Source organism: Rissa tridactyla, chromosome 1 (genome assembly GCF_028500815.1).
Source record: "Rissa tridactyla isolate bRisTri1 chromosome 1, bRisTri1.patW.cur.20221130, whole genome shotgun sequence".
NCBI lineage: Eukaryota > Metazoa > Chordata > Aves > Charadriiformes > Laridae > Rissa > Rissa tridactyla.
Genome location: NC_071466.1, coordinates 31,229,891 through 31,249,602, shown reverse-complemented (window position 1 = coordinate 31,249,602; position 19,712 = coordinate 31,229,891). Strand labels below are relative to the sequence as shown.

The window sequence follows — 19,712 nt, the reverse complement described above, 5'->3', positions numbered from 1 at the left end:
CATCATGATCCACTAAAACCTAATCAAATTCATCTTTCTGATCATTATGCAGGCATAATAGAAATTCAAAGGTAAGGTACTTACTTCACAGTGGCACTCAGAAGAAAATTCAGCTGGGACATTACCAGACTATCTGGAGCAGACAGATAGCGATCAAACTGAGCCTGGGGCAGGGGGGTGGGAGGAAAAGAGAATACGCAATCAACATATTAAGAAAATAGGTAAAAACACGGATCTCTGAAAAGTGACTACATTAAAATGTCCCCTTCGTATTTGAAAAAAACCCCAACATTTTCTCTTTTAATATAGAGCCTAATATAATATACAAGTGTTTAAGGTAGAACTTAATAGTCCAAAACAAATGTCTAACTTCAGCACCTCTGTCACCAAAACTTTAAGTTTCTGACTCTGAGGAGTATAAGTGGAGGGGCAAATAATGAGAATCCAGCTTCCATAATTATCCATCTAAGTTTCCTATGCAGCTGGTGCACGTGTGCACGCACTACCGCAGACCAGACCTAGTCTGTTCAGGGCAGAGGGAATACAGTCACCCTCAGATAGAAATCTAGTCTGCCCAAGTTAGACATGTTGCATGTTTCTTTTTACTTTTTGTCAGGAAGTAACTGCTTCATAATCTAATGAGCACTAACACTGGGAAAAACAAGTGCAAGGGACCTAATTCGGGTTTCTCGAACTGCTTCTAAGCCTACTTCTCCTCCCCCATATAATACAGTGGAAAAAAAAAAGTGGTGCTTTGATTCTAGTAGTTTGGAGAGGAAAACACCAAGAAAGAACATTAATGCTGTCTTCAACTATCTCTCAGAGAAGCTGTGGATGCCCCCATCCCTGGAAGTGTTTAAGATCACATTGGATGGGGCTTTGAGCAACTTGGTCTAGCGAAAGATGTCCCTGCCCACGGCAAGGATATTGGACCAGACCTTAAAAGGCCCCTTCCTACTCAAACCGTTCTATGATTCTATGATCAAATGGGTGACTATAGAGAAGGTGGAGCCAAGTCTTCTCACAGGTGAAAACATGAGGAACACTGGACACATATTACACCAAGGAAAATCCTGATTAGGTAGTAAGAGAAAAAATTCTCACCAGGAGTGTCAACACTGAACAGGTTACTCAAAAAAGTGTCAACAAGCACTGAACAGGTTACCCAGAAAAGATGTATAATCTCCATCCTTGGCGTTACTCACTTAGGCAAGGCCCTAGGCAACGTTATCTAATGACGGCAACCTTCCTGAACACTGGGTGAATCTTCTCAAGTTGACAAAACCTGAAGTCCACATCCATCCACCATTTAGATGTGCAAAAAGTGGGCACAAATGACTAACAAAGTCACTCACAGTTATCACGAATTAACGTTTTGGGGTTATCTGACCTTGCCTGGAAAGCAAGGGAGCTTAAGCTGAGAGAGAGGTATGGACTTTACTAGAACAGCATTTGCAAGCACATATGAACAACTTAAAAAGGCTGGAACCTGGAAAAGTTTCAGGTTAAGGTGGGAGGCAGTCAGTCTGCCTGCAAGTGAATCTGCCTGCACATGCTTTAAATCCTGGGAAGCCAACAGTTTAGTCCGATAGATGGGATTCATATGGGTTTGATTTCAGCACCCTGGGTTCCATTCTGGTTAAACTGTGTTCACACAAGCAGACATTAAACAAAGTAATGAAGAAAATAAAACAGTTGTATTCTTCTCTTAACTATTCAAGTGAAACAACTATGTACTGCTATAGATAACAGAGTTACATATATGTATTTTAAAGAGATGGTCTCCAAGCTGCGGTCTTTAAATTTCTCATTGGTCTATAACACCATGATAAATAGAAAATATTTTAAATGCAAAATTAATAAATATTTATAAGAATGCATGCTGATCAGAGTAAACCACAGAGTGCTCTGTGCCAGAGCTCTGTTCATCCAACCAGCTTGGGAATCACTAAATTAAAACTTGAACAGAGGAAAACAGGCTACACTGACACAATTAGGAGGGATTTAACATACAGCTTAAAAAAACCCTACAACCTTTTAAAAAAAAAAAAATTCTTTTAAAAAGACCTTTTTTTCATGGGCTATACATGTAATGCTGGATGAGTGGGCCTCATTTACAGTTAAACTTTCAGAATAAAGCTAAACTTGGCTAAACTAGAAGAGTGACAGATCATTTATTATTGCCTACTGAACTGTGATACTGCTATCTCCATGCAAAATAGCCTTCGCACACTAAGAAAAAATATCATCTGATAATTTGTTTTAAAATATATTGTAGCATTCAACTTAAAATATATAACTATGACATATGCCCAGCACCTAACTTCTGAGTTTAGCTGAACTATTTGCATAAAATCAAAGCCTTAGGTCTAAAATTATAAATGATAGCAGAACCTATATTTCAAAGCATATACGCAAAAAAGAAACTTTGGTGATTAAAACTAATTAGAGCTAAGTATTTGCTTTTAGCAATTTAAGATGACTCACGGGACAGCATTCTTGTAAGGAAAGTTCTGTTTCTCAAGGCTTAGAAACTAATATTCTATTACTACCCTTCATAAATAATTTATGTATTTATTGCTTCAAGTGGTCAAATTACTACAAATGAAGAAAGTATTCCCAGACATGTAATTTAGCTATTCTTAAACAGTAGGACTGGTTAGATGAATATCTACTACATCACATAATTAACAGCATTCTTTCCCATGTCACAGCATCACCACCATAACACAGAATTGTAAAATGTTTACCATTGCAACCTTCAGAGACACGGAGTCCATACTTGGCAAATTTGAAAGAGGACCCTGTGAATCAGTAGTCAAAGAGCAGGGGGGAGGAAAAAAAAAAAAAAAAAAAAGAGGTCATACTAGCATACGGAAAAAGATAAATAATAAATTCTACAATCAGTCCAATACTAAATTGTTATTTGGTCCTGCTACAGGATCTTAAATGTTTTGAAACTGAATCACCATAATAATAATGAAATGCTCTAACAATTCATTTGTATTCTACCCCTCTCTTAAATTAAAAGCTCAGAATACTGAGTTCTTAATATGTCCTTTCAAGTCCTTTTCTTCCTTATTCACCATTAAATGATAAACCCCAAAAAAGCCTTCCACAAGGCCTAGGATAAAAACTGAACTGGAAACTGGCCACATCTCCTTGGTGTTACAGAATTATAGAGGACAACTTCCCTCTATTCATCTGTTCCGGGACCGTGCAGAATTCAAGCCTGTTTCCCAGTAAATCTTCTGTGATGGTACGACATTACAATGCTGAACCTCCATGCAAATCCTGTGACAATGCCACCTCTACAGCCAGGCAGTTGAACAGATATAAATGAAAATTGCTACATTCCATTAAACAATCTGCCCTAGACAATTTGAAATTGGTTTTAGAACAGGAGATAGGCTCATGAATAGGAAACAAGCCAAGTTATTAATCAGATTACTTATACATTTATTTATTCATCTTTATCCACAGAAGTCTGTTGAATTTGGGCACTTTATGCAAAATTATTGGCTGAAGAAACAACATAAAGCTCTCCAAGAGAGTCCTGCTTTCTCCAGAAAACGCTGTTCTTCACCTTCACAAAAGGACATGGTCACAGCTGAAGCGAAGAGGGGCTGTATTAACACCTATCATATAACAACTGTGGTCCACATGAAAGAAAAGAGTGTGAGCTCTGAATCTCAGTTTTCAGCTCATTCTGAGAGATCTGACGTTTTCAGTTTTAGAATCTCACTGTCTTGGTGCTAGAATAGCTAGAGCAATGGATAAGGACAAAAGAAGAAACTATTTCAAATTACCATTAAAACTCATTTGCCAGTTTTTCACAGTAGGAAGAAAGCATTAATTATTTAAGGCACGCAGGATATCCACTCTGTGCATGGTCTTACAACATGCGGTAGAAGAAACCTGAATGCTGCATGCACTGGAAGTCCAATACGTTCTTGATGTCATGGAAGTGGTATACATCGTTAGGACTTATGTTTTAGAGCTAGCTTGACTCTGAGACACTGAGCCATACTGAACTACCTGTGCAGTTATTCTGAGAATGTACAGGATGTCTGTGGTGTATGGAGCCTGCTGATGGTACACAGATAAGCTGCAGAGCAAGACTGCTGCATACCAAACCTGCTAGGCTTGCCGAACATACAGTGTAGGGGAAATCTGTATGTAGTTGCAAGTTTCTCTAATAGCCCTGGTCCCATGTGAAAAATCAACATATATTACTGAGGTTTTGCTTTAAGAGGAAGCTTAATTTGCAAAAACATTAGTGCCAAAATGATTCTAGTTGGCAAGGACATAGTACTTCCTCAACATGTGCATCATATAAGCTTACCTGTTCTGGTTTGTGTTGCTGCAGAGCGTTATATATGTAACTTAGACCAGCTCTTGTTAACACGTAGGAAGCTTGTTCATTTATGAGCGTATCTAAATGAGCTTCAATCTGAAATTTTAAGCACAAGGTATTTATAAAATGTGCACGAGAATATTAAATAGAACAAGCTCTGAGGTTAAAAGGTCTAGAAACACAGGTAAGAAGAAAAACCACAAATAATAAGGAGAGTGACCAACAAACAAGGAAAAACCACAAATACATACAGCCTAATTATTTTCTCCATTTATATCTTGCATATTACAAGGAGCCAACAACAGAAATATAGATAATGCTTTCATGTCTGACTAACAGAAGAACCTAACTTGTTTTTGTATTGGTAAATTCAACAGCACCAAAAATTAAGAATACCAAAGCTCTAATCTTAAAAATTACTATATCATTTTATTTTGCTGTAGTTCTTTGAAAATATGTGATAAAAATCATCCAACTCTTATTGAAAATATTGACAATAGCATGGCAGTTTTATAATACAAAAGAGAATGAGACAGTCTTTCACAAGGAAAATAAAACAAACTAAATCATAATCAGTAATGATTTTTAAATTCTATACTTATAAACATGTATTTGAAAAAGTTAACTGAATAAACAATAGACAATGAAATTACAGCTATCAATTTTAATTATCTTCATATGAAAAAAGTCATAAATGTATTTTACAGTCTTAGTATAATTTTCACTTTACAGAGAAACCTCATCAATAAATCCAGTCACAGCAGAAGCAATCATTTTTTAGTTTGAGTAGTCTTGGAAAGATATTTGGGTATATACACATTTTTTACTTAATTTTCACAGTAACTACCTCACATTTCATTTATTTTTTTTCCAATCCTGAAGAAAAGCAAAAATTTAAAATATATTACTCTAGTAAAATGTAAGACTTCCATGTCTGATATTTTAAGAGTTCACCTTTTTCCTTCCTAAAATTGTTTAGAAAAATGCACTTTTCTTTTTAAATCAGGAGGGAAATCTTAATATTTCAATTTGGAGATTTTAACTGTCTCAGAGAGTTCTTTTTTTCTATGGAAAATGTTTCTCTTATTGAATATGCCATTCTAACTCCACTTTAATAACCTACTTATGTATAATCTTAAAGATATTTTTTCAGTCTGTTCCTGTATTTGTAAAGTGTTTTAAGTAAATGGTATTAAATGCATAACCTTCAATTCTACTGCTTATTTGAAGAATAAATCAATTGCAACATTTACTGTGGAAAAAAAACCATCTCTGATAATGGAAATTAGAAATGCCCCAGACAGTTTGCTGGGGTCGTCGGTTTGTTTGTTTCAGAGCTAAAAGGTGCTAGAAATTCTAATTAGGAGTAGAAAGTGAAAAAATGGCTCACAGCCAATCTTTACTGGCATCTTCAAATAAGAAGTTGTGACTTTTTTCCAAGCCCCCAGCTCCAAAAGCTCTCCTGAGATACACTGCAGAGCTGTTCATGTAGCAAAACTATAAATGGGCAGTGCCTATGTTTTCCTGAATCAATGGCTTATGAACTACAGTTTTGTTTCAAAATGGTACCACATATGAACTACTATCCTGGCACGTTAGGTGAAACCAAATAAATGAGAAAAAAAAAGGTTCAAAGAAGGACTGACATAGTAACTTCAGCTATGCTATACTGTAGTATACTAGATGATGATCGATTATTAACTGTATGATGGAATACAGTCAGCCATTTGACTCTTTAAGCTTTCAACTTCCATTTGCTGCTTCTCACACAGTTTGCAGATAAACATTAGAACAATTAAGATAATGAAAATGTATACTGATATACTTGTGTATGTATATATATCATAGGTATATGATATGTGTTTATCTGCAACTAAACTAAACCTTCTAATCATTTTTTTGCCTGTTTAAAATGAAGGATGCTGTGCACCGTAAGCTCTGATAACTGCTATTCGCTGCTGGTCTCTGAGAAGAAGCCCTTTTATTCTGTTTCCCGGATTTAGAATTGACCCAAAGTCAACATTACAGAAGATAAATATGTTCGCATCACAACTTATAGTCTGCAAAAATCAGTAATACGTTCATTTTCTTTTGGGGCTGTGTTAAAGCTTACCTGAAACTGTAACATTTCTAGACGTTTGTCAGTGAATTCAAAGAGAGCCAAAGTAGTCTTCATCATATAAAGTGAATTCACCATGAAGGTTGCCATATCAGCTGTGGCCAAATTACTAGCAGACATAGTACACATCTGTAACAACGGATCTAACACACAAGACAGAACCTAAAATAGAAAACACACAGAAAAGAGGGAGGGGAGGGAGGAAATTATGTCACACGAGGCTTCTAAACTCATTCTGTCTCTATCACGTATTTATTCCCCAAAGCAGAATAAAGAGAAATTAGAGTTTCCAACTGTGAAAGCAGTTTTCTACTGGATTTGTCAGCAGGTGATCAGCTACCATAGTGATGGGAAAAGTATAAAAACCTTAGAAGAACAGATTCTAACCTAGCAGGAGGAAGAGTAACCCAGATTAGATAATTGGTAATTGTGCAATCTTGAGGGTGTATTTACTTAATGGAGTAGTAATTGGATAACAGAATTTAGATGCTGCGTTAAGAGTAGCACTCCATACTGTACTGTAATTATCCACTTTGTTAGTCACCCTCTTGTTCATGTTACAAACTCGGGTTTGGTAGAAAGCTCTAAAATGGGACCAGACATAAAAGATTACTGTTCCACCCATCCTTTGTGTACCAAGACTAGCTTACATGTACTTCCCCCTCTTCCCACTCCCCCCCTTAAAAGCAGTCAAACATTCTTATACCTGCACAAAAAAAAGCAGTCAAACATTCTCATACCTGCACAAAGTCAGCCTGACGGGCATCCAGTGGAACAACAGATGAGTCGTGAGATGCCAGAACCTCCCGTAGCAAATTAAGGGTCTGATTTAGTGCAGAGCTTGGGCCAAGATCAGGAGGTGGGAGTTCAACCTGAAGAACAAGATTATCTGTTTGTGGATTATTTTTTTTAGTTTCATGTACAGCAAACAGCAGCCAATCTGTTACCACAATAAAATAATAAAGTTACATGTAGCCATGCAGAGAATAATTTGACACTAGACAAATCTAGCATGCTTCAGAAGATAAAGGCCTGCAACTTCCAGCATAACCATCCTATTCAGTGACAAGCAAAACTGAATTTCTCCTTTCATTCAGACTATGCCTATTTTGTAATCTAGAGAAACCCAAACACTACCGGTTTTGGTTGTAAAAAAAAAAAAAAAAAAAAAAAAATTCATTTGCTATCTTAAGAGTCAAAAGAATAGTCACAGTGTTGGCACTACTGAGTTCACTTTCAACAGGACCTCCTGTAAACCCTCCAGAATCCAGTGCAGGCAGAGCTCTGGGATATTAGGGCTATCCTGCAGCAGCTGAATGAGGTCACCTTCTTGACAAGGCTGCACAGCCCCTGTCATGCTGAGTACAAGAGCTGCAGTCACGGACGCAACAGTTGTAATCCCTAGCAAGTTTGTACCTTAAATTACCAGTACACGAACGAACTATGCACAAGCTAACTCAAGCACACCTATGTAAACTGCAATGATACTGCAAGAACTGGAATGCAGCCCTACCTCAAAGAAGAGAAGTAGGAACCACAGATGTTTAAAAAACAGAAAGAATAAAAGTTTGTAAATCTTAAAAGGAAAAAAAACCAAACACTTTCTGAGTCAGAGTATGACAAGTTGGAGCACTGAAATGGATTGAAATTCTACACTATTTTTAACAGAGGCTCACATACTTTAGCCCTTCTTTGTTACAGGCAAATACCCATTAAACACTTCATAAAATCATAGAATCGTTAGGGTTGGAAGGGACCTTAAAGATCATCTAGTTCCAACCCCCCTGCCGTGGGCAAGGACACCTCCCACTAGATCAGGTTGCTCAGAGTCTCATCCAGCCTGGCCTTGGACACTTCCAGGGATGGGGCTTCCACCACCCCTCTGGGCAACCTGTTCCAGCGTCTCACCACCTTCATGGTGAAGAACTTCTTCCTAACGTCCAGTCTGAATCATCCCGTCTCTAGTTTTAATCCATTCCCTCTAGTCCTACCATTACCCGACATCCTAAAAAGTCCCTCTCCAGCTTTCTTGTAGGCCCCCTTAAGATATTGGCAGGCCACTATAAGGTCTCCTTGGAGCCTTCTTTTCTCCAGACCAAACAACCCCAACTCTCTCAGTCTGTCCTCATAGAAGAGGTGCTCCAGCCCTCTGATCATCCTCGTGGCCCTTCTCTAGACGCGTTCCAGCACGTCCACATCTTTCTTGTAGTAGGGGCTCCAGAATTGGACGCAGTACTCCAGGTGGGGTCTCACGAGAGTGGAGTAGAGGGGGAGAATCAACGTTTATGTAAGATAAAACCTATCACACCTGTCCCAACCCACATTCCTCAGGCTCTACTCCAAACGTAGTTGCATCTTCTTGTCTCCAGTGTTGCCTCAAACTGGCTTCCTGCTGCCTCCAGACCCTTTACTACAAACCCAGGCTGCTGGCCTCGCTTCCTTCTGCCAACAATCCTCTCCCCTCCTTCCTCTGCCTTCTGCCTACCCAAGGACAAACACAAATCCAGCTGGATCACATGGGAGTAAGGAGACCCCCAGCAATACAGATTAAGCTAATGCTTCAAGGCATAATCTCCTTCTAGAAGCATGTAGGGAAAACCAAGTTTGGCTGGAACTGGTGTTTGGGGCCAGAAGAGCAAGGCACTGTGCCTTTCTGCAACGCTCTGAATACTCCAGCTCAACAAGAAAAGGCGGCAGCCCCAAGCCACAGGCACCATGCTCCAGACCTTCCCAAGTGAGAACTAATGATTAATACCATAATAACGTACAAGTCTGAGTCTCCAAGGAAGAAAAAAAAAATATCAAAGCAGCATAGGCTGATGGCTGGAGAAACCAAGGAGGAGAGCGTAACAGACATTTTCAGAGTGGAGCATTTCAGAGCTTTCTGGAAATGAACCTGCACCTAACTACAGAATGGAAGGGGTTGGAAGGGACCTCTGGAGATCATCTAGTCCAACCCCCCTGACAGAGCAGGGTCACCTAGAGCAGGTCGCACAGGAATGCATCCAGGCGGGGTTTGAATGTCTCCAGAGACGGAGACTCCACAGCCTCCCTGGGCAGGGTGTTCCAGGGCTCTGCCACCCTCAGGGTAAAGAAGTTCCTCCTCATGTTTAGGTGGAACTTCCTATGTTCAAGTTTGTGCCTGTTACCTCTTGTCCTGTCGCCGGGCACCACTGAAAAGAGCCTGGCCCCATCCTCCTGACACCCACCCTTTAAGTATTTATAAGTGTTGATAAGATCCCCCCTCAGTCTTCTTTTTTTCCAGACTAATGAACGTGCCACCAGAGAAAGAACAACTCTCTTTGGAGCCAGGCCTAGCTTTCACACTGTGTGTGTTTTGAAACATCTGAGACACCATATATGTCCCCATACTGTTATCAAGACAGATCAAACAAAAAGTTTTTTGCATCCTTCTGAGTACAAAGTGTTACTCTATTCTCACTTTCCAAGAGATAGTACACTGAATTTGAGGAACTAGCGAAAAACTAAATCTAATACGTTCAGAGAACAGTTGTTATTCAGCCTAAGCAGTCTTGAAAACATAAAACAAATATTCTAGCAATGAAGTAACCGTAATTCAGAAAAAGGCACTTATTCAGTGCTGATTAGTAGTAAAGTTTACTGAAATTTACTGCACTGAATGACTTTCTTCTTGTTTATTCTTGTTATTAGGGGTATTGATTGTGCCCTGAACACACTGTTCTCAGACCCGAACTGGACCGTGTTCAGGGATATTTTGGCATTAATTTGAGACTAGAGTTTGATGGGGTTTTCACTTCCAACACACACATAGATCATGGCCATGATAATTTCAGGCTTCTTTGCACAGAATTTTTGTCTCCTGAAGTAGCTGATGGTCAGAAGCTTCTAAATTAGTTTCATCTTTCATTTAATCTGTTCTTTAAAAGTACACTGTATTCTAGATGGGAACAAGGAACAACATTATGGAAGAAGAAAACATGGCAAGGAAAAAAGATTTAGATCGTTAGATTCTATTGGGGTTTGCATAAAATTCCTGACTACTGCAACAGAGGCAGAATTATTGGTAAGTGGAAGGAAAATTAAAGCAGTGCTATATTCATTTTGAAAACTCTTACTTTTTCGGACATTAATGTAGATTGTTTGGTTTGTTTTTTTTTCCCCCAGAAATAAAAAGGAAACAAATTCTCCTAAAATTACAGTGGTCACTAAAATTTGTACATAAGGCTTACTATAAAAGGTTGTACCTTCATTTACAGTTCTGCACATCAATCAGTTGGGAAATAATTACTAAACCAGTAATCTTCCTCCAAATAAACAATCCAGAGCAGGTTTCTCTGGCTATGAGAGCAAGTAGCTCAAAGGATGCCTTGAAGGTTTTAACAAACAGCAAAGGAAAATACAGGAAAAAGAAAAGAGTATCAACAATCAACAAGGGAGTGCATGTATGTTGTTTCCTTTTCTCATTTACAAAGAAGGTTAAATGGAAAAAAAAAAGTGCCATTTTTGTTCCTATTAAATACAGTTAATTTTATTAAGGACTGAAGCAGATATTAAGGACAGCAGCTTTGCTAGAAGCTCATATGTGCACCTGAAAATACTGCATAGGCAAGCAATCGAAACTATTTATTTACTATCCGACTTCAATATTAGAAAGCTAACAGTACAGAAAGACACGGACATACTGGAATGAGTTAAGAAAAGGGCCACAAAGTTCATGAAGGGATTGGAGTACCTCCTACACAAGCAGAGCCTATGTTCATCCTGGGGAAAAGGCAGCTCAGGGGGATGTTATCAATATGTATAAATACCTTAATGGGAGGGATAAAGAACAGGGAGACAGACTCTTCTCAGTGGTGTCCAGTCAAGAGGCAATGGGCACAGACTGAAAGATGGGAAAACAATTTTTTACCGAGAGGTTGGTCAAACACTGGAGACGGCTGCACAGTGAGGTTGTGGAATCTCCAGCTTTGGAGACATTAAAAACTCAACTGGAACCAGTCCTGGGCAACCTGCTCTAGCTGACAGTCTTTGAGCAAGATGGTTGGACTAGATGACCTCTAGAGGATCCTGTTGAATTCATCCACTCTGCAATTCTGTGATTAAACAAAATTCTGTGTATTAAACAAAAGAAGGTAATTTTAAACACAGAACTCCTCAGAGAAAGCACTGCTTAGAGTGACAAACAAAAGGTTTTAGGCTTTAAGGGCCTAATCAGCTTTTAATAGTCTTTTAAAAACCTCACTGGCAGGGGGTGGAGGCAAAGCACTACAGACATGGAACCTTGTAAAAACGTATCTGGATGTTTCATCCCGTCAGTTACAACTGATTACTATTAACTACAGAAGTTCATTCTACAAATTGAGACAATATTCACCGTAGTTAAACAGCAGCAGTCTAAGAAACTCGGGTGCATGTCTACCAGAGAAGCCTCAGAGAAGGAACCCTAAGCTCTTTTGAGCCCTGTTAGGATCCTAGAGAGATCACAAAGTAGAACGCCTAATGGCGTGCTTTTCTTTTCAGCTATTAAAGTTGGTCTTGGAAGAAAAGAGAACAGAAAAAAATCTTGCTAGCTTTGCTTTGTTCACCTGGATCCATTCAAAACCACAACAGCATTCAGATCACAACATCAACCACTCTGATTTAATCTGCCCCATATCTGGTTTCCCAGAAACCTAATAGCTTTCATTCTGACAGGAATCAAATTATGAGGGAGAAGTTTACAGTTATTCCCATGCAATGTTTTAATACCTCTCCCACTGACAGATAATGCAATCACAGCATTTAATTTGCATACATCTACGCTAAAAAGAACAGCATTAAGGAATAAAAATCCCAAAACTTGATTTGGGGTACTCTACTAATAGTCTTCTAACAGCTCAGACAGCAGATGACAGGTTGGTTTGGCATAATTTCTCTTTAGTACCCTTATGATAACTCTCATTCCATTTAATTCAATGTTTGCAATTATTCTTTCCTTTATTAATTGTTCCGGAGTACTACCGAAGCCTGAGTAAGGACAGGTGTGCTTGAAAATTCCACACTTTCTAAATGTATTAGCTGGTCCAATAAAATATGCTGGCATAGGTTAGTCTAACAGGCTTGTTAAAATGCCTCACCAGTGGACTCATGATTTTAAATGACAATCCTCTCAATACGAGAGAGCTGAAAGAGCAATCCATCTACTCCAGTGCATTAGGTGCTTTGAACTTTGCTTCCAGTTCTATTGGAACAGTTTCTGTTGTTCTGATAATTACTTTCATTTCGTATTTTCTCCTGGATTTATCATCATCTGTAAAATGGTAATCTGTACCAGGCTGTTCTTAGTCACATCCAGACAGTGAGTAACACAAGTAGAATCCCAAATCTCTAAACACTTCATTTATTAGTGCAGGGTCAAAGGAAACATATAAAAGGATACATAACCTATAATTCTGATCTGCTCTACTAGCATGGCTGGTAGACCCATGGCTAGGTCCAAAAAAAGCTAAAAAGAAACACATACAAACATGGTTTTGTAGCACTGGGATGCTACCAGTGTCCAAAAAATGTTCTGATTAAACCAGAATGTAACCAGAACGTGACCAGAACAAACCAATTGTTACCAGAGCAAGAAGGCACTGACAGGACTGCCCAACGCTGCCTCTGAAGGGTAAGAGCCAACAATGCCAAGGAGACACAGTGTTTGCAGTAAAAGCTGATGCACTGAACCTTCGGTTACACACAGCTTCTATACAATGTCACCACTGAGCTCTATGACAACCTGAGAAACTCAAAGCTGTGAATGGCGTTTTAAATCCTGAAAACAAAAGGGCTTTGCAATGACTCTGTTACCAAGCTTCATGTCAGTTTTCAAGGAGTAGCGGAGCCAAAGAGACTCCCTTGTGTATCGCCTTTCTTTGGTAACAATGGACTTCCTTTCAGGCAGTACACTGAGTATCTGTGTTCCATAGATTTCAGATCACGGAATCACGGAATCTTCAGAGTTGGAAGGGACCTCTAGAGATCATCTAGTCCAACTCCCCTGCTAGAGCAGGATTGCCTAAAGCACATCCCTCAGGGCTGCATCCAGGCGGGTCTTGAAAATCTCCAGAGAAGGGGACTCCACAACCTCCCTGGGCAGCCTGTTCCTGTGCTCTGTCACCCTCACTGTAAAGAAGTTTTTCCGTGTATTTGAACGGAACTTCCTATGTTCTAGCTTGTGCCCATTGCCCCTTGTCCTGTCACTGGGAACCATTGAAAAGAGCCTGGCTCCGTCCTCCTTCAACCCACCCTTTAGATACTTGTAAACATTAATAAGGTCTCCCCTCAGCCTTCTCTTCTCCAGGCTAAAGAGTCCCAGCTCTCTCAGCCTTTCCTCATAAGGGAGATGCTCCAGTCCCACAATCATCTTGGTTGCCCTACGCTGGACTCGCTCCAGTAGTTCCCTGTCCCTCTTGAACTGGGGAGCCCAAAACTGGACACAGTACTCCAGTTGTGGCCTCACCAGTGCAGAGTAGAGGGGGAGAATGACCTCCCTCGACCTACTGGCCACAGTCTTCCCTATGCAGCCCAGGATGCCATTGGCCTTCTTGGCGACAAGGGCACACTGCTGGCTCATGGATAATTTGCTGTCTACCAGGACCCCCAGGTCCTTCTCCTCAGAGCTGCTTCCCAGCATGTCCGCCCCTAACCTATACTGGTGTTTGGCATTCTTCCTTCCCAGGTGCAGGACCCTACACTTGCTTTTGTTGAACCTCATTAGGTTCTTCTCTGCCCAGCTCTCCAGCCTGTCCAGGTCACGCTGGACGGCAGCATGGCCCTCTGGGGTGTCAGCCACCCCTCCCAGTTTGGTATCATCAGCAAACTTGCTGAGGATACACTCTGTCCCCTCATCTAGGTCATTAATGAATATACTGAACAAAATTGGACCAAGTATTGACCCCTGAGGGACACCACTGGTTACAGGCCTCCAACTGGACTCTGTGCCGCTGATCACAACCTTCTGAGTTCTGTCACTCAGCCAGCTCTCGATCCACCTCACTGTCACCTCGTCTAGCCCATACTTCCTCAGCTTCCTAATGAGGATGTTATGGGAGACAGTGTCAAAAGCCTTGCTAAGGTCAAGGTAGATGACATCTATGGCTCTCCCCTCATCCAGCCAACCCGTTATAACATCATAGAAAGCTATCAGATTGGTCAGGCATGATTTGCCCTTGGTAAATCCATGCTGACCACTTCCAATAACTTCCTGTTCCTCTATGTGTTTGGAGACGACATCCAGAGTGAGTCCCTCCATTACCTTCCCAGGGACAGAGGTGAGACTAACCGGTCTGTAGTTCCCTGGGTCCTCCTTCTTGCCTTTTTTGAAGATTGGAGTGATGTCAACCTTCCTCCAGTCCTCAGGCACCTCTCCTGTTCCCCATGACCTTTCAAAGACGATGGACAGTGGTCTAGCGATAACATCTGCCAGCTCTCTCAGCACTCGCGGGTGCATCCCGTCAGGGCCCATGGACTTATGAATGTCCAGCTTGGCCAAGTGGTCTCTGACCCGGTCCTCCTCAACTAAGGGAAAATCTTCCTCTCTCCAGACCTTCCCCCTTGCCTCCAGGGTATGGGATGTGTGAGGGACGGCTTTATCAGTGAAGACCGAAGAAAAGGTGGCATTCAGTAACGCTGCCTTCTCTGTGTCTTCCACCACTAGGGCACCCGTCTCATTCATCAGTGGACCTATATTTTCCCTAGTTTTCCTTTTTCTGTTGATATACTGGAAAAATCTCTTCTTGTTATCTTTAACTGCAGTGGCCGATGGTAAAGAGCTACCTGAGAAGTCTGAATGAGAACACCATAGAAAGGGTTTCTGCAACTGAAGACTCTGACTACCTTATTTTCAGATTCCAACCAGGACGCTTGAGATTCTCGGATGTAATGAAAAAAAAAGCTCATAGGAAAGTGCTTCTGAGCAAGCCAGTAAGTACTCTGAAGTAACCAGGGATTTCCCTGTATCATTTACAATGATGGCTTGACAACCAAGAGGGAGAATCCTGATCTAAGACTGCCTTTAAGTTTCCATACAGCTCCATGCTTGTGAAACTCCTTATGTAATATGGGACTCTTCTCAAAAATAGATGTGAGGCGGAAGCTATTTTCTTGTCCTAGAAAGAACAGCCTGAAGTCTCAGTTTCCCATTGTGCTTCAGAAATTAAATCGCAGGCAGTTTGCAGGCAACGCTCAACTTGGCATAATCAATAACCTAGGGAATTAAATTGTCTGTGGTGATGAGGACATCAGAGTCCATTACCATCCTGCCATTCATCTACATCCAAAGGAAGGGAACTTGAGGAGTCAGCATACTTATGGAAACCTGCTTTGTCTGGAAAAAAAAAAAAAAACCAAACAAAAAAACCAAACCAAACAAAAACAAACAAAAACAAACAAAACAAAAAACCAAAAGAAAAACCAAACCAAAACAGTTCCCAATTAGCTATACTTAAGAGAAAGATTTGCCTAAATATTACTCTGGTCTGCCAACTACTAGATAGACTGTAGATATTAAAAAAGCATATCACAGCACAACAGTAACACACCAGCTCTCCCCACGCTACAGCACAAGAGAATTTGCACAGGGCTAAAGAGACTCCCGTCAAGTTACAAATTCATTGGTAATTATGACTAAGTCTTCTGTAATTTTGTATCTCCAAACAGCAATTAAGAAAAAAATTAAATTCTCCTTAAATTAAATAAAAATTGTAGAACTGATTTCCATTCAGAATTTCTTGCTTATGATTTTCAAATTATCAGCAACAACTGATGATACTGAGGGAATACTATCACTAAAATGGTGTAACTTACACAGGCTATATTCACCACTTTCCAATCATCTCAACAGAAGAGGCACTTAGGTTTATAGAAATAAAAATATTTTTTACTTAAGAACACCCTATTTGTATTTTAATCTATTTCCAAAGTTAATTAAATTGCTTTAAGAATCCTATTTTAATCGAAGTAATGGACAGCTGATATTCTTTGAAAAAGGCTTATCAATGCCTTAAGATGACAAATACAAGCGGCAATAAGGAACCATGATTTCCAGGCTGTCCAAGGGGAAAGTAATTTACTAATTTTACAAGTGAGTATTCTCTTTGTGCATAACGGGAACGGCAACAAAGGCTTTGCAATCACATATATAAGCACAAAGGATCTGTTTTCCAGTGCTTTAATCCTCTCTGAAAATAAAAAAAAAAAAAAAAAAAAAGAAATCTGGAAGCACACATAGTTAGCAAAAAGCTGGTAAAAAGGTTGGGATGTGAATACTACTAATACATATAAACAATTTTGCTCTAAACACGCATTAGTAAAAAGGATGGTAAAAAGTGACCTTGAGATTCCTCAAAATGTAAAAGCATTGTGACATTCACTACTAAATTAACAAAGACATATGAAAAGGCATAAAAGCTGGTTATCTGTATATTAACGCACAATAAACTAAGTAACAGGAGAATTAAATTTGTGATAAAATAGGGTCTTTATCTCATGGAAACTAATGTTTCTCCGAGTGTAACTCAGCCTATTAATTTTGTTTTTTTTGTGAAGTAAAACTAATTTCGGTCATGAGGAGATAAGACATCATTCCATCAATTCAGTAGTCCACTCATAAAAGGGTAATAACATAAGTTGCTTCAAAGGACTGTCTAAAACTCTCAGTTACAAGAACTCCACATCAGTACAGTAAGATTCCTTCTCAGCCATAGAGTTACCTCACTGTTAACTCCCAAAGCACAGAGATTAATAAATAATTGTGGATGCCTTTGTTACTCATGTATCTAATCCTCCTCTGAGTCTCTTTAAGCTTCTGACCTCAATTATATCCTGAGGAAAGATCTTCATAGGGCACAAATGCAATGTAAAATCGCCAATGTTTCAGATTTAATTTGTAAAATGTGTTTATGCGAAAGAGCAATATTATGATCTTTTTACATTACATGGTAGGCTCGGTATGCCATTCATTATTTGCAATAAAACACCACTGAAGGCGGCAGTGCAATCACCGGCTTCATTTAACGTCAGTAAAACCAAATTCAACTCCTTTATAAAACAATGGCAGCATCTAGAGCCAGTTATATCCAGGCTGGGGGCAGAGAGAAGTGGAACTAGAGAGGGCAAAGAGGATTACACAACCTTCCCATAGCGACAGTACAAAGAACACACACTATGAACTGGGGGATCACAATTCCTTTATCACTCCTTCTTCTAATTCTACGTGCCTCCAAACTGAAAACAGCATACCACCCAAAACAAAACTACAAAGATTGAGTTATGTGAATAGAAAAATTATGCTGGATCTTGTTGGAGTACAGATGTAAGACCCAGAAGGATAAATACAACAGAGCTAAATACAACAGAGATGAATGCAGAGCTGTCTTACAGTTTCAAGCCAAGAAAATTTATTTCCTTAAGCACTACTTTGCACATTCCGTGTAAGTGAAGAGTAATCATACATTTTTGCTAAGACCCATCACTGACTTCTCTTCATAAAAAGAAGAAGTACACAGGTATTTTATTTTAGCTTACACATAGGAAATAAAAGGTTTTGAGGAATTCACACACAGAGAGCGTATGCCCATAGCAAGCTGTAAGATTTATTTATTGATTTATTGTAAATTCATATTGTCCCTGTCCATTGTACATTTTATGAACTCAAGCTCTGACCTTTGAAGAATCATTAGTAGCAGACGAACTACTACTCCAACGACACCACATTCAAACAGAAATACCCCATGACAACAGACAATCTACTAAATGGACTTCAGTAGCACGGACTGTGGGTGGTAGCAACTAAGGAATAACCCAACGAATGAGTGAAACCACTGAAAGGGGTCACTGGGATATAGTGAAGAGGGAAGAAGAGGAGGAACAACTGTTCCTTTGAGAAAGTCATTCCTCAGTCCTTGCAGAAAGGCAGGAAATTGGGACCAGACACAAGCTGTGCAGAATGAGAAAATGACTTTGAGACCACAGAACAACATTGACCAAGCTCAGAAAATCCCACTGAAGGGTCAGCAAACTACAAAGCTTTGCACAAAGAATAGTTACTGTAAATCTATGTATTTTTTGCATTTTTCTTGTACAAATAATTTAGAAATACACTTACAGAACTTCACTGGTTGTTTTCCACTTTCAAACTTTTTTTTTTTTAACCGGAAAAAACAGTAATGTGAGAGCTTTCTTGAACTCTGGGGTTGTGCAATAACTAGGGATGAAGAAAAGCATCTCTTCTTGATTTTAGGGCCTAGTCAACCAATCACATCTCAGACAGGGATGTTAGATGAAGATCAGATGTGTAGGGATGTGTAACCTAACAATTTTCTTTGACTTTGCTTCGCTTTTAGAAAGGCGAGATTTAACAGGTGGATCCACCAGCAACAACACGACACATATACAGCAGGGAGAAATTAGAAAAGAACTGTATTTGTTACTGAACAATCGGAAGTTCACTGAAAGGCAATTCAAAGCTATCAGCAGGAGAGGACAAGATACCAGGAAAATGATGCTGGCTTAGGTACAGTTGTTTGGTATAACAAATGTATATTCTGCTTTTAAGGGCAGGAATGTTCATGTGGTAAAACTATTTTTATGAGAGACAGAAAACCGCAAGTTTTGTTATTACTTAGCTTACCATCTTGTGATATACTTCATAACTTCAAGAAAGGAATTATGCACATGAGTAATTAACTATTGATCTGATGATGCATTAATACAAATCATCTAGCTCAATCAGCTAGCTTTGCTCTGTCGCACTTAGGGAAATTTCCTAATTTTGTTGCTTCTCATAGATTTTAAAAATATATAAACTGCTCTTCAAACAAATGCTGCTAACAACAGTATGTCATATTTTCAATAAAATAAAACTATTAAAAGAATTAAAACACAATCAGGAAGTTTTTAATATAGTTCCATAGCTAAAATGGGGGTTGGACTAGATGACCTTTAAAGGTCCCTTCCAACCTAAACCATTCTATGACTCTAAAATATAGAAAACTACGAAACTTCAGTTTTAGCAAAAGTTGACATATAAAACAGCTCTTCATACTAGACAAAAGGGAAATAAAGTGTGTTCTGAAATATGAAAGCTATATGGTTTTGAAACAAACCTTGTCCATGAGTTTACTTGCATGAAGACTCAGGCTATTAAAGAATATTTTCTTGCTCAACAAATGCATTTCTTCAATTGTTGTCAGCAGTGTGGCTGCACTGTTTCCTACAATACCGCTGAAAACA

At 39.4% G+C, this 19,712-nt stretch overlaps 1 protein-coding gene across 1 annotated transcript in view; it reads right to left on the bottom strand.

Moving 5' to 3' along the window:
* The window catches only part of COG6 (component of oligomeric golgi complex 6), a 59,791-nt gene that overhangs the window by 5,898 nt on the left and 34,181 nt on the right, over nt 1-19,712 (bottom strand). The window contains exons 13-18 of the mRNA XM_054197508.1: nt 19,586-19,703; nt 7,217-7,348; nt 6,471-6,638; nt 4,346-4,453; nt 2,751-2,804; nt 85-164 (exon numbers count right to left, since the gene is read on the bottom strand). Of these exons, the coding sequence (XP_054053483.1) occupies nt 85-164; nt 2,751-2,804; nt 4,346-4,453; nt 6,471-6,638; nt 7,217-7,348; nt 19,586-19,703 (660 nt within the window). The remainder of the gene's footprint in view (nt 1-84; nt 165-2,750; nt 2,805-4,345; nt 4,454-6,470; nt 6,639-7,216; nt 7,349-19,585; nt 19,704-19,712) is intronic.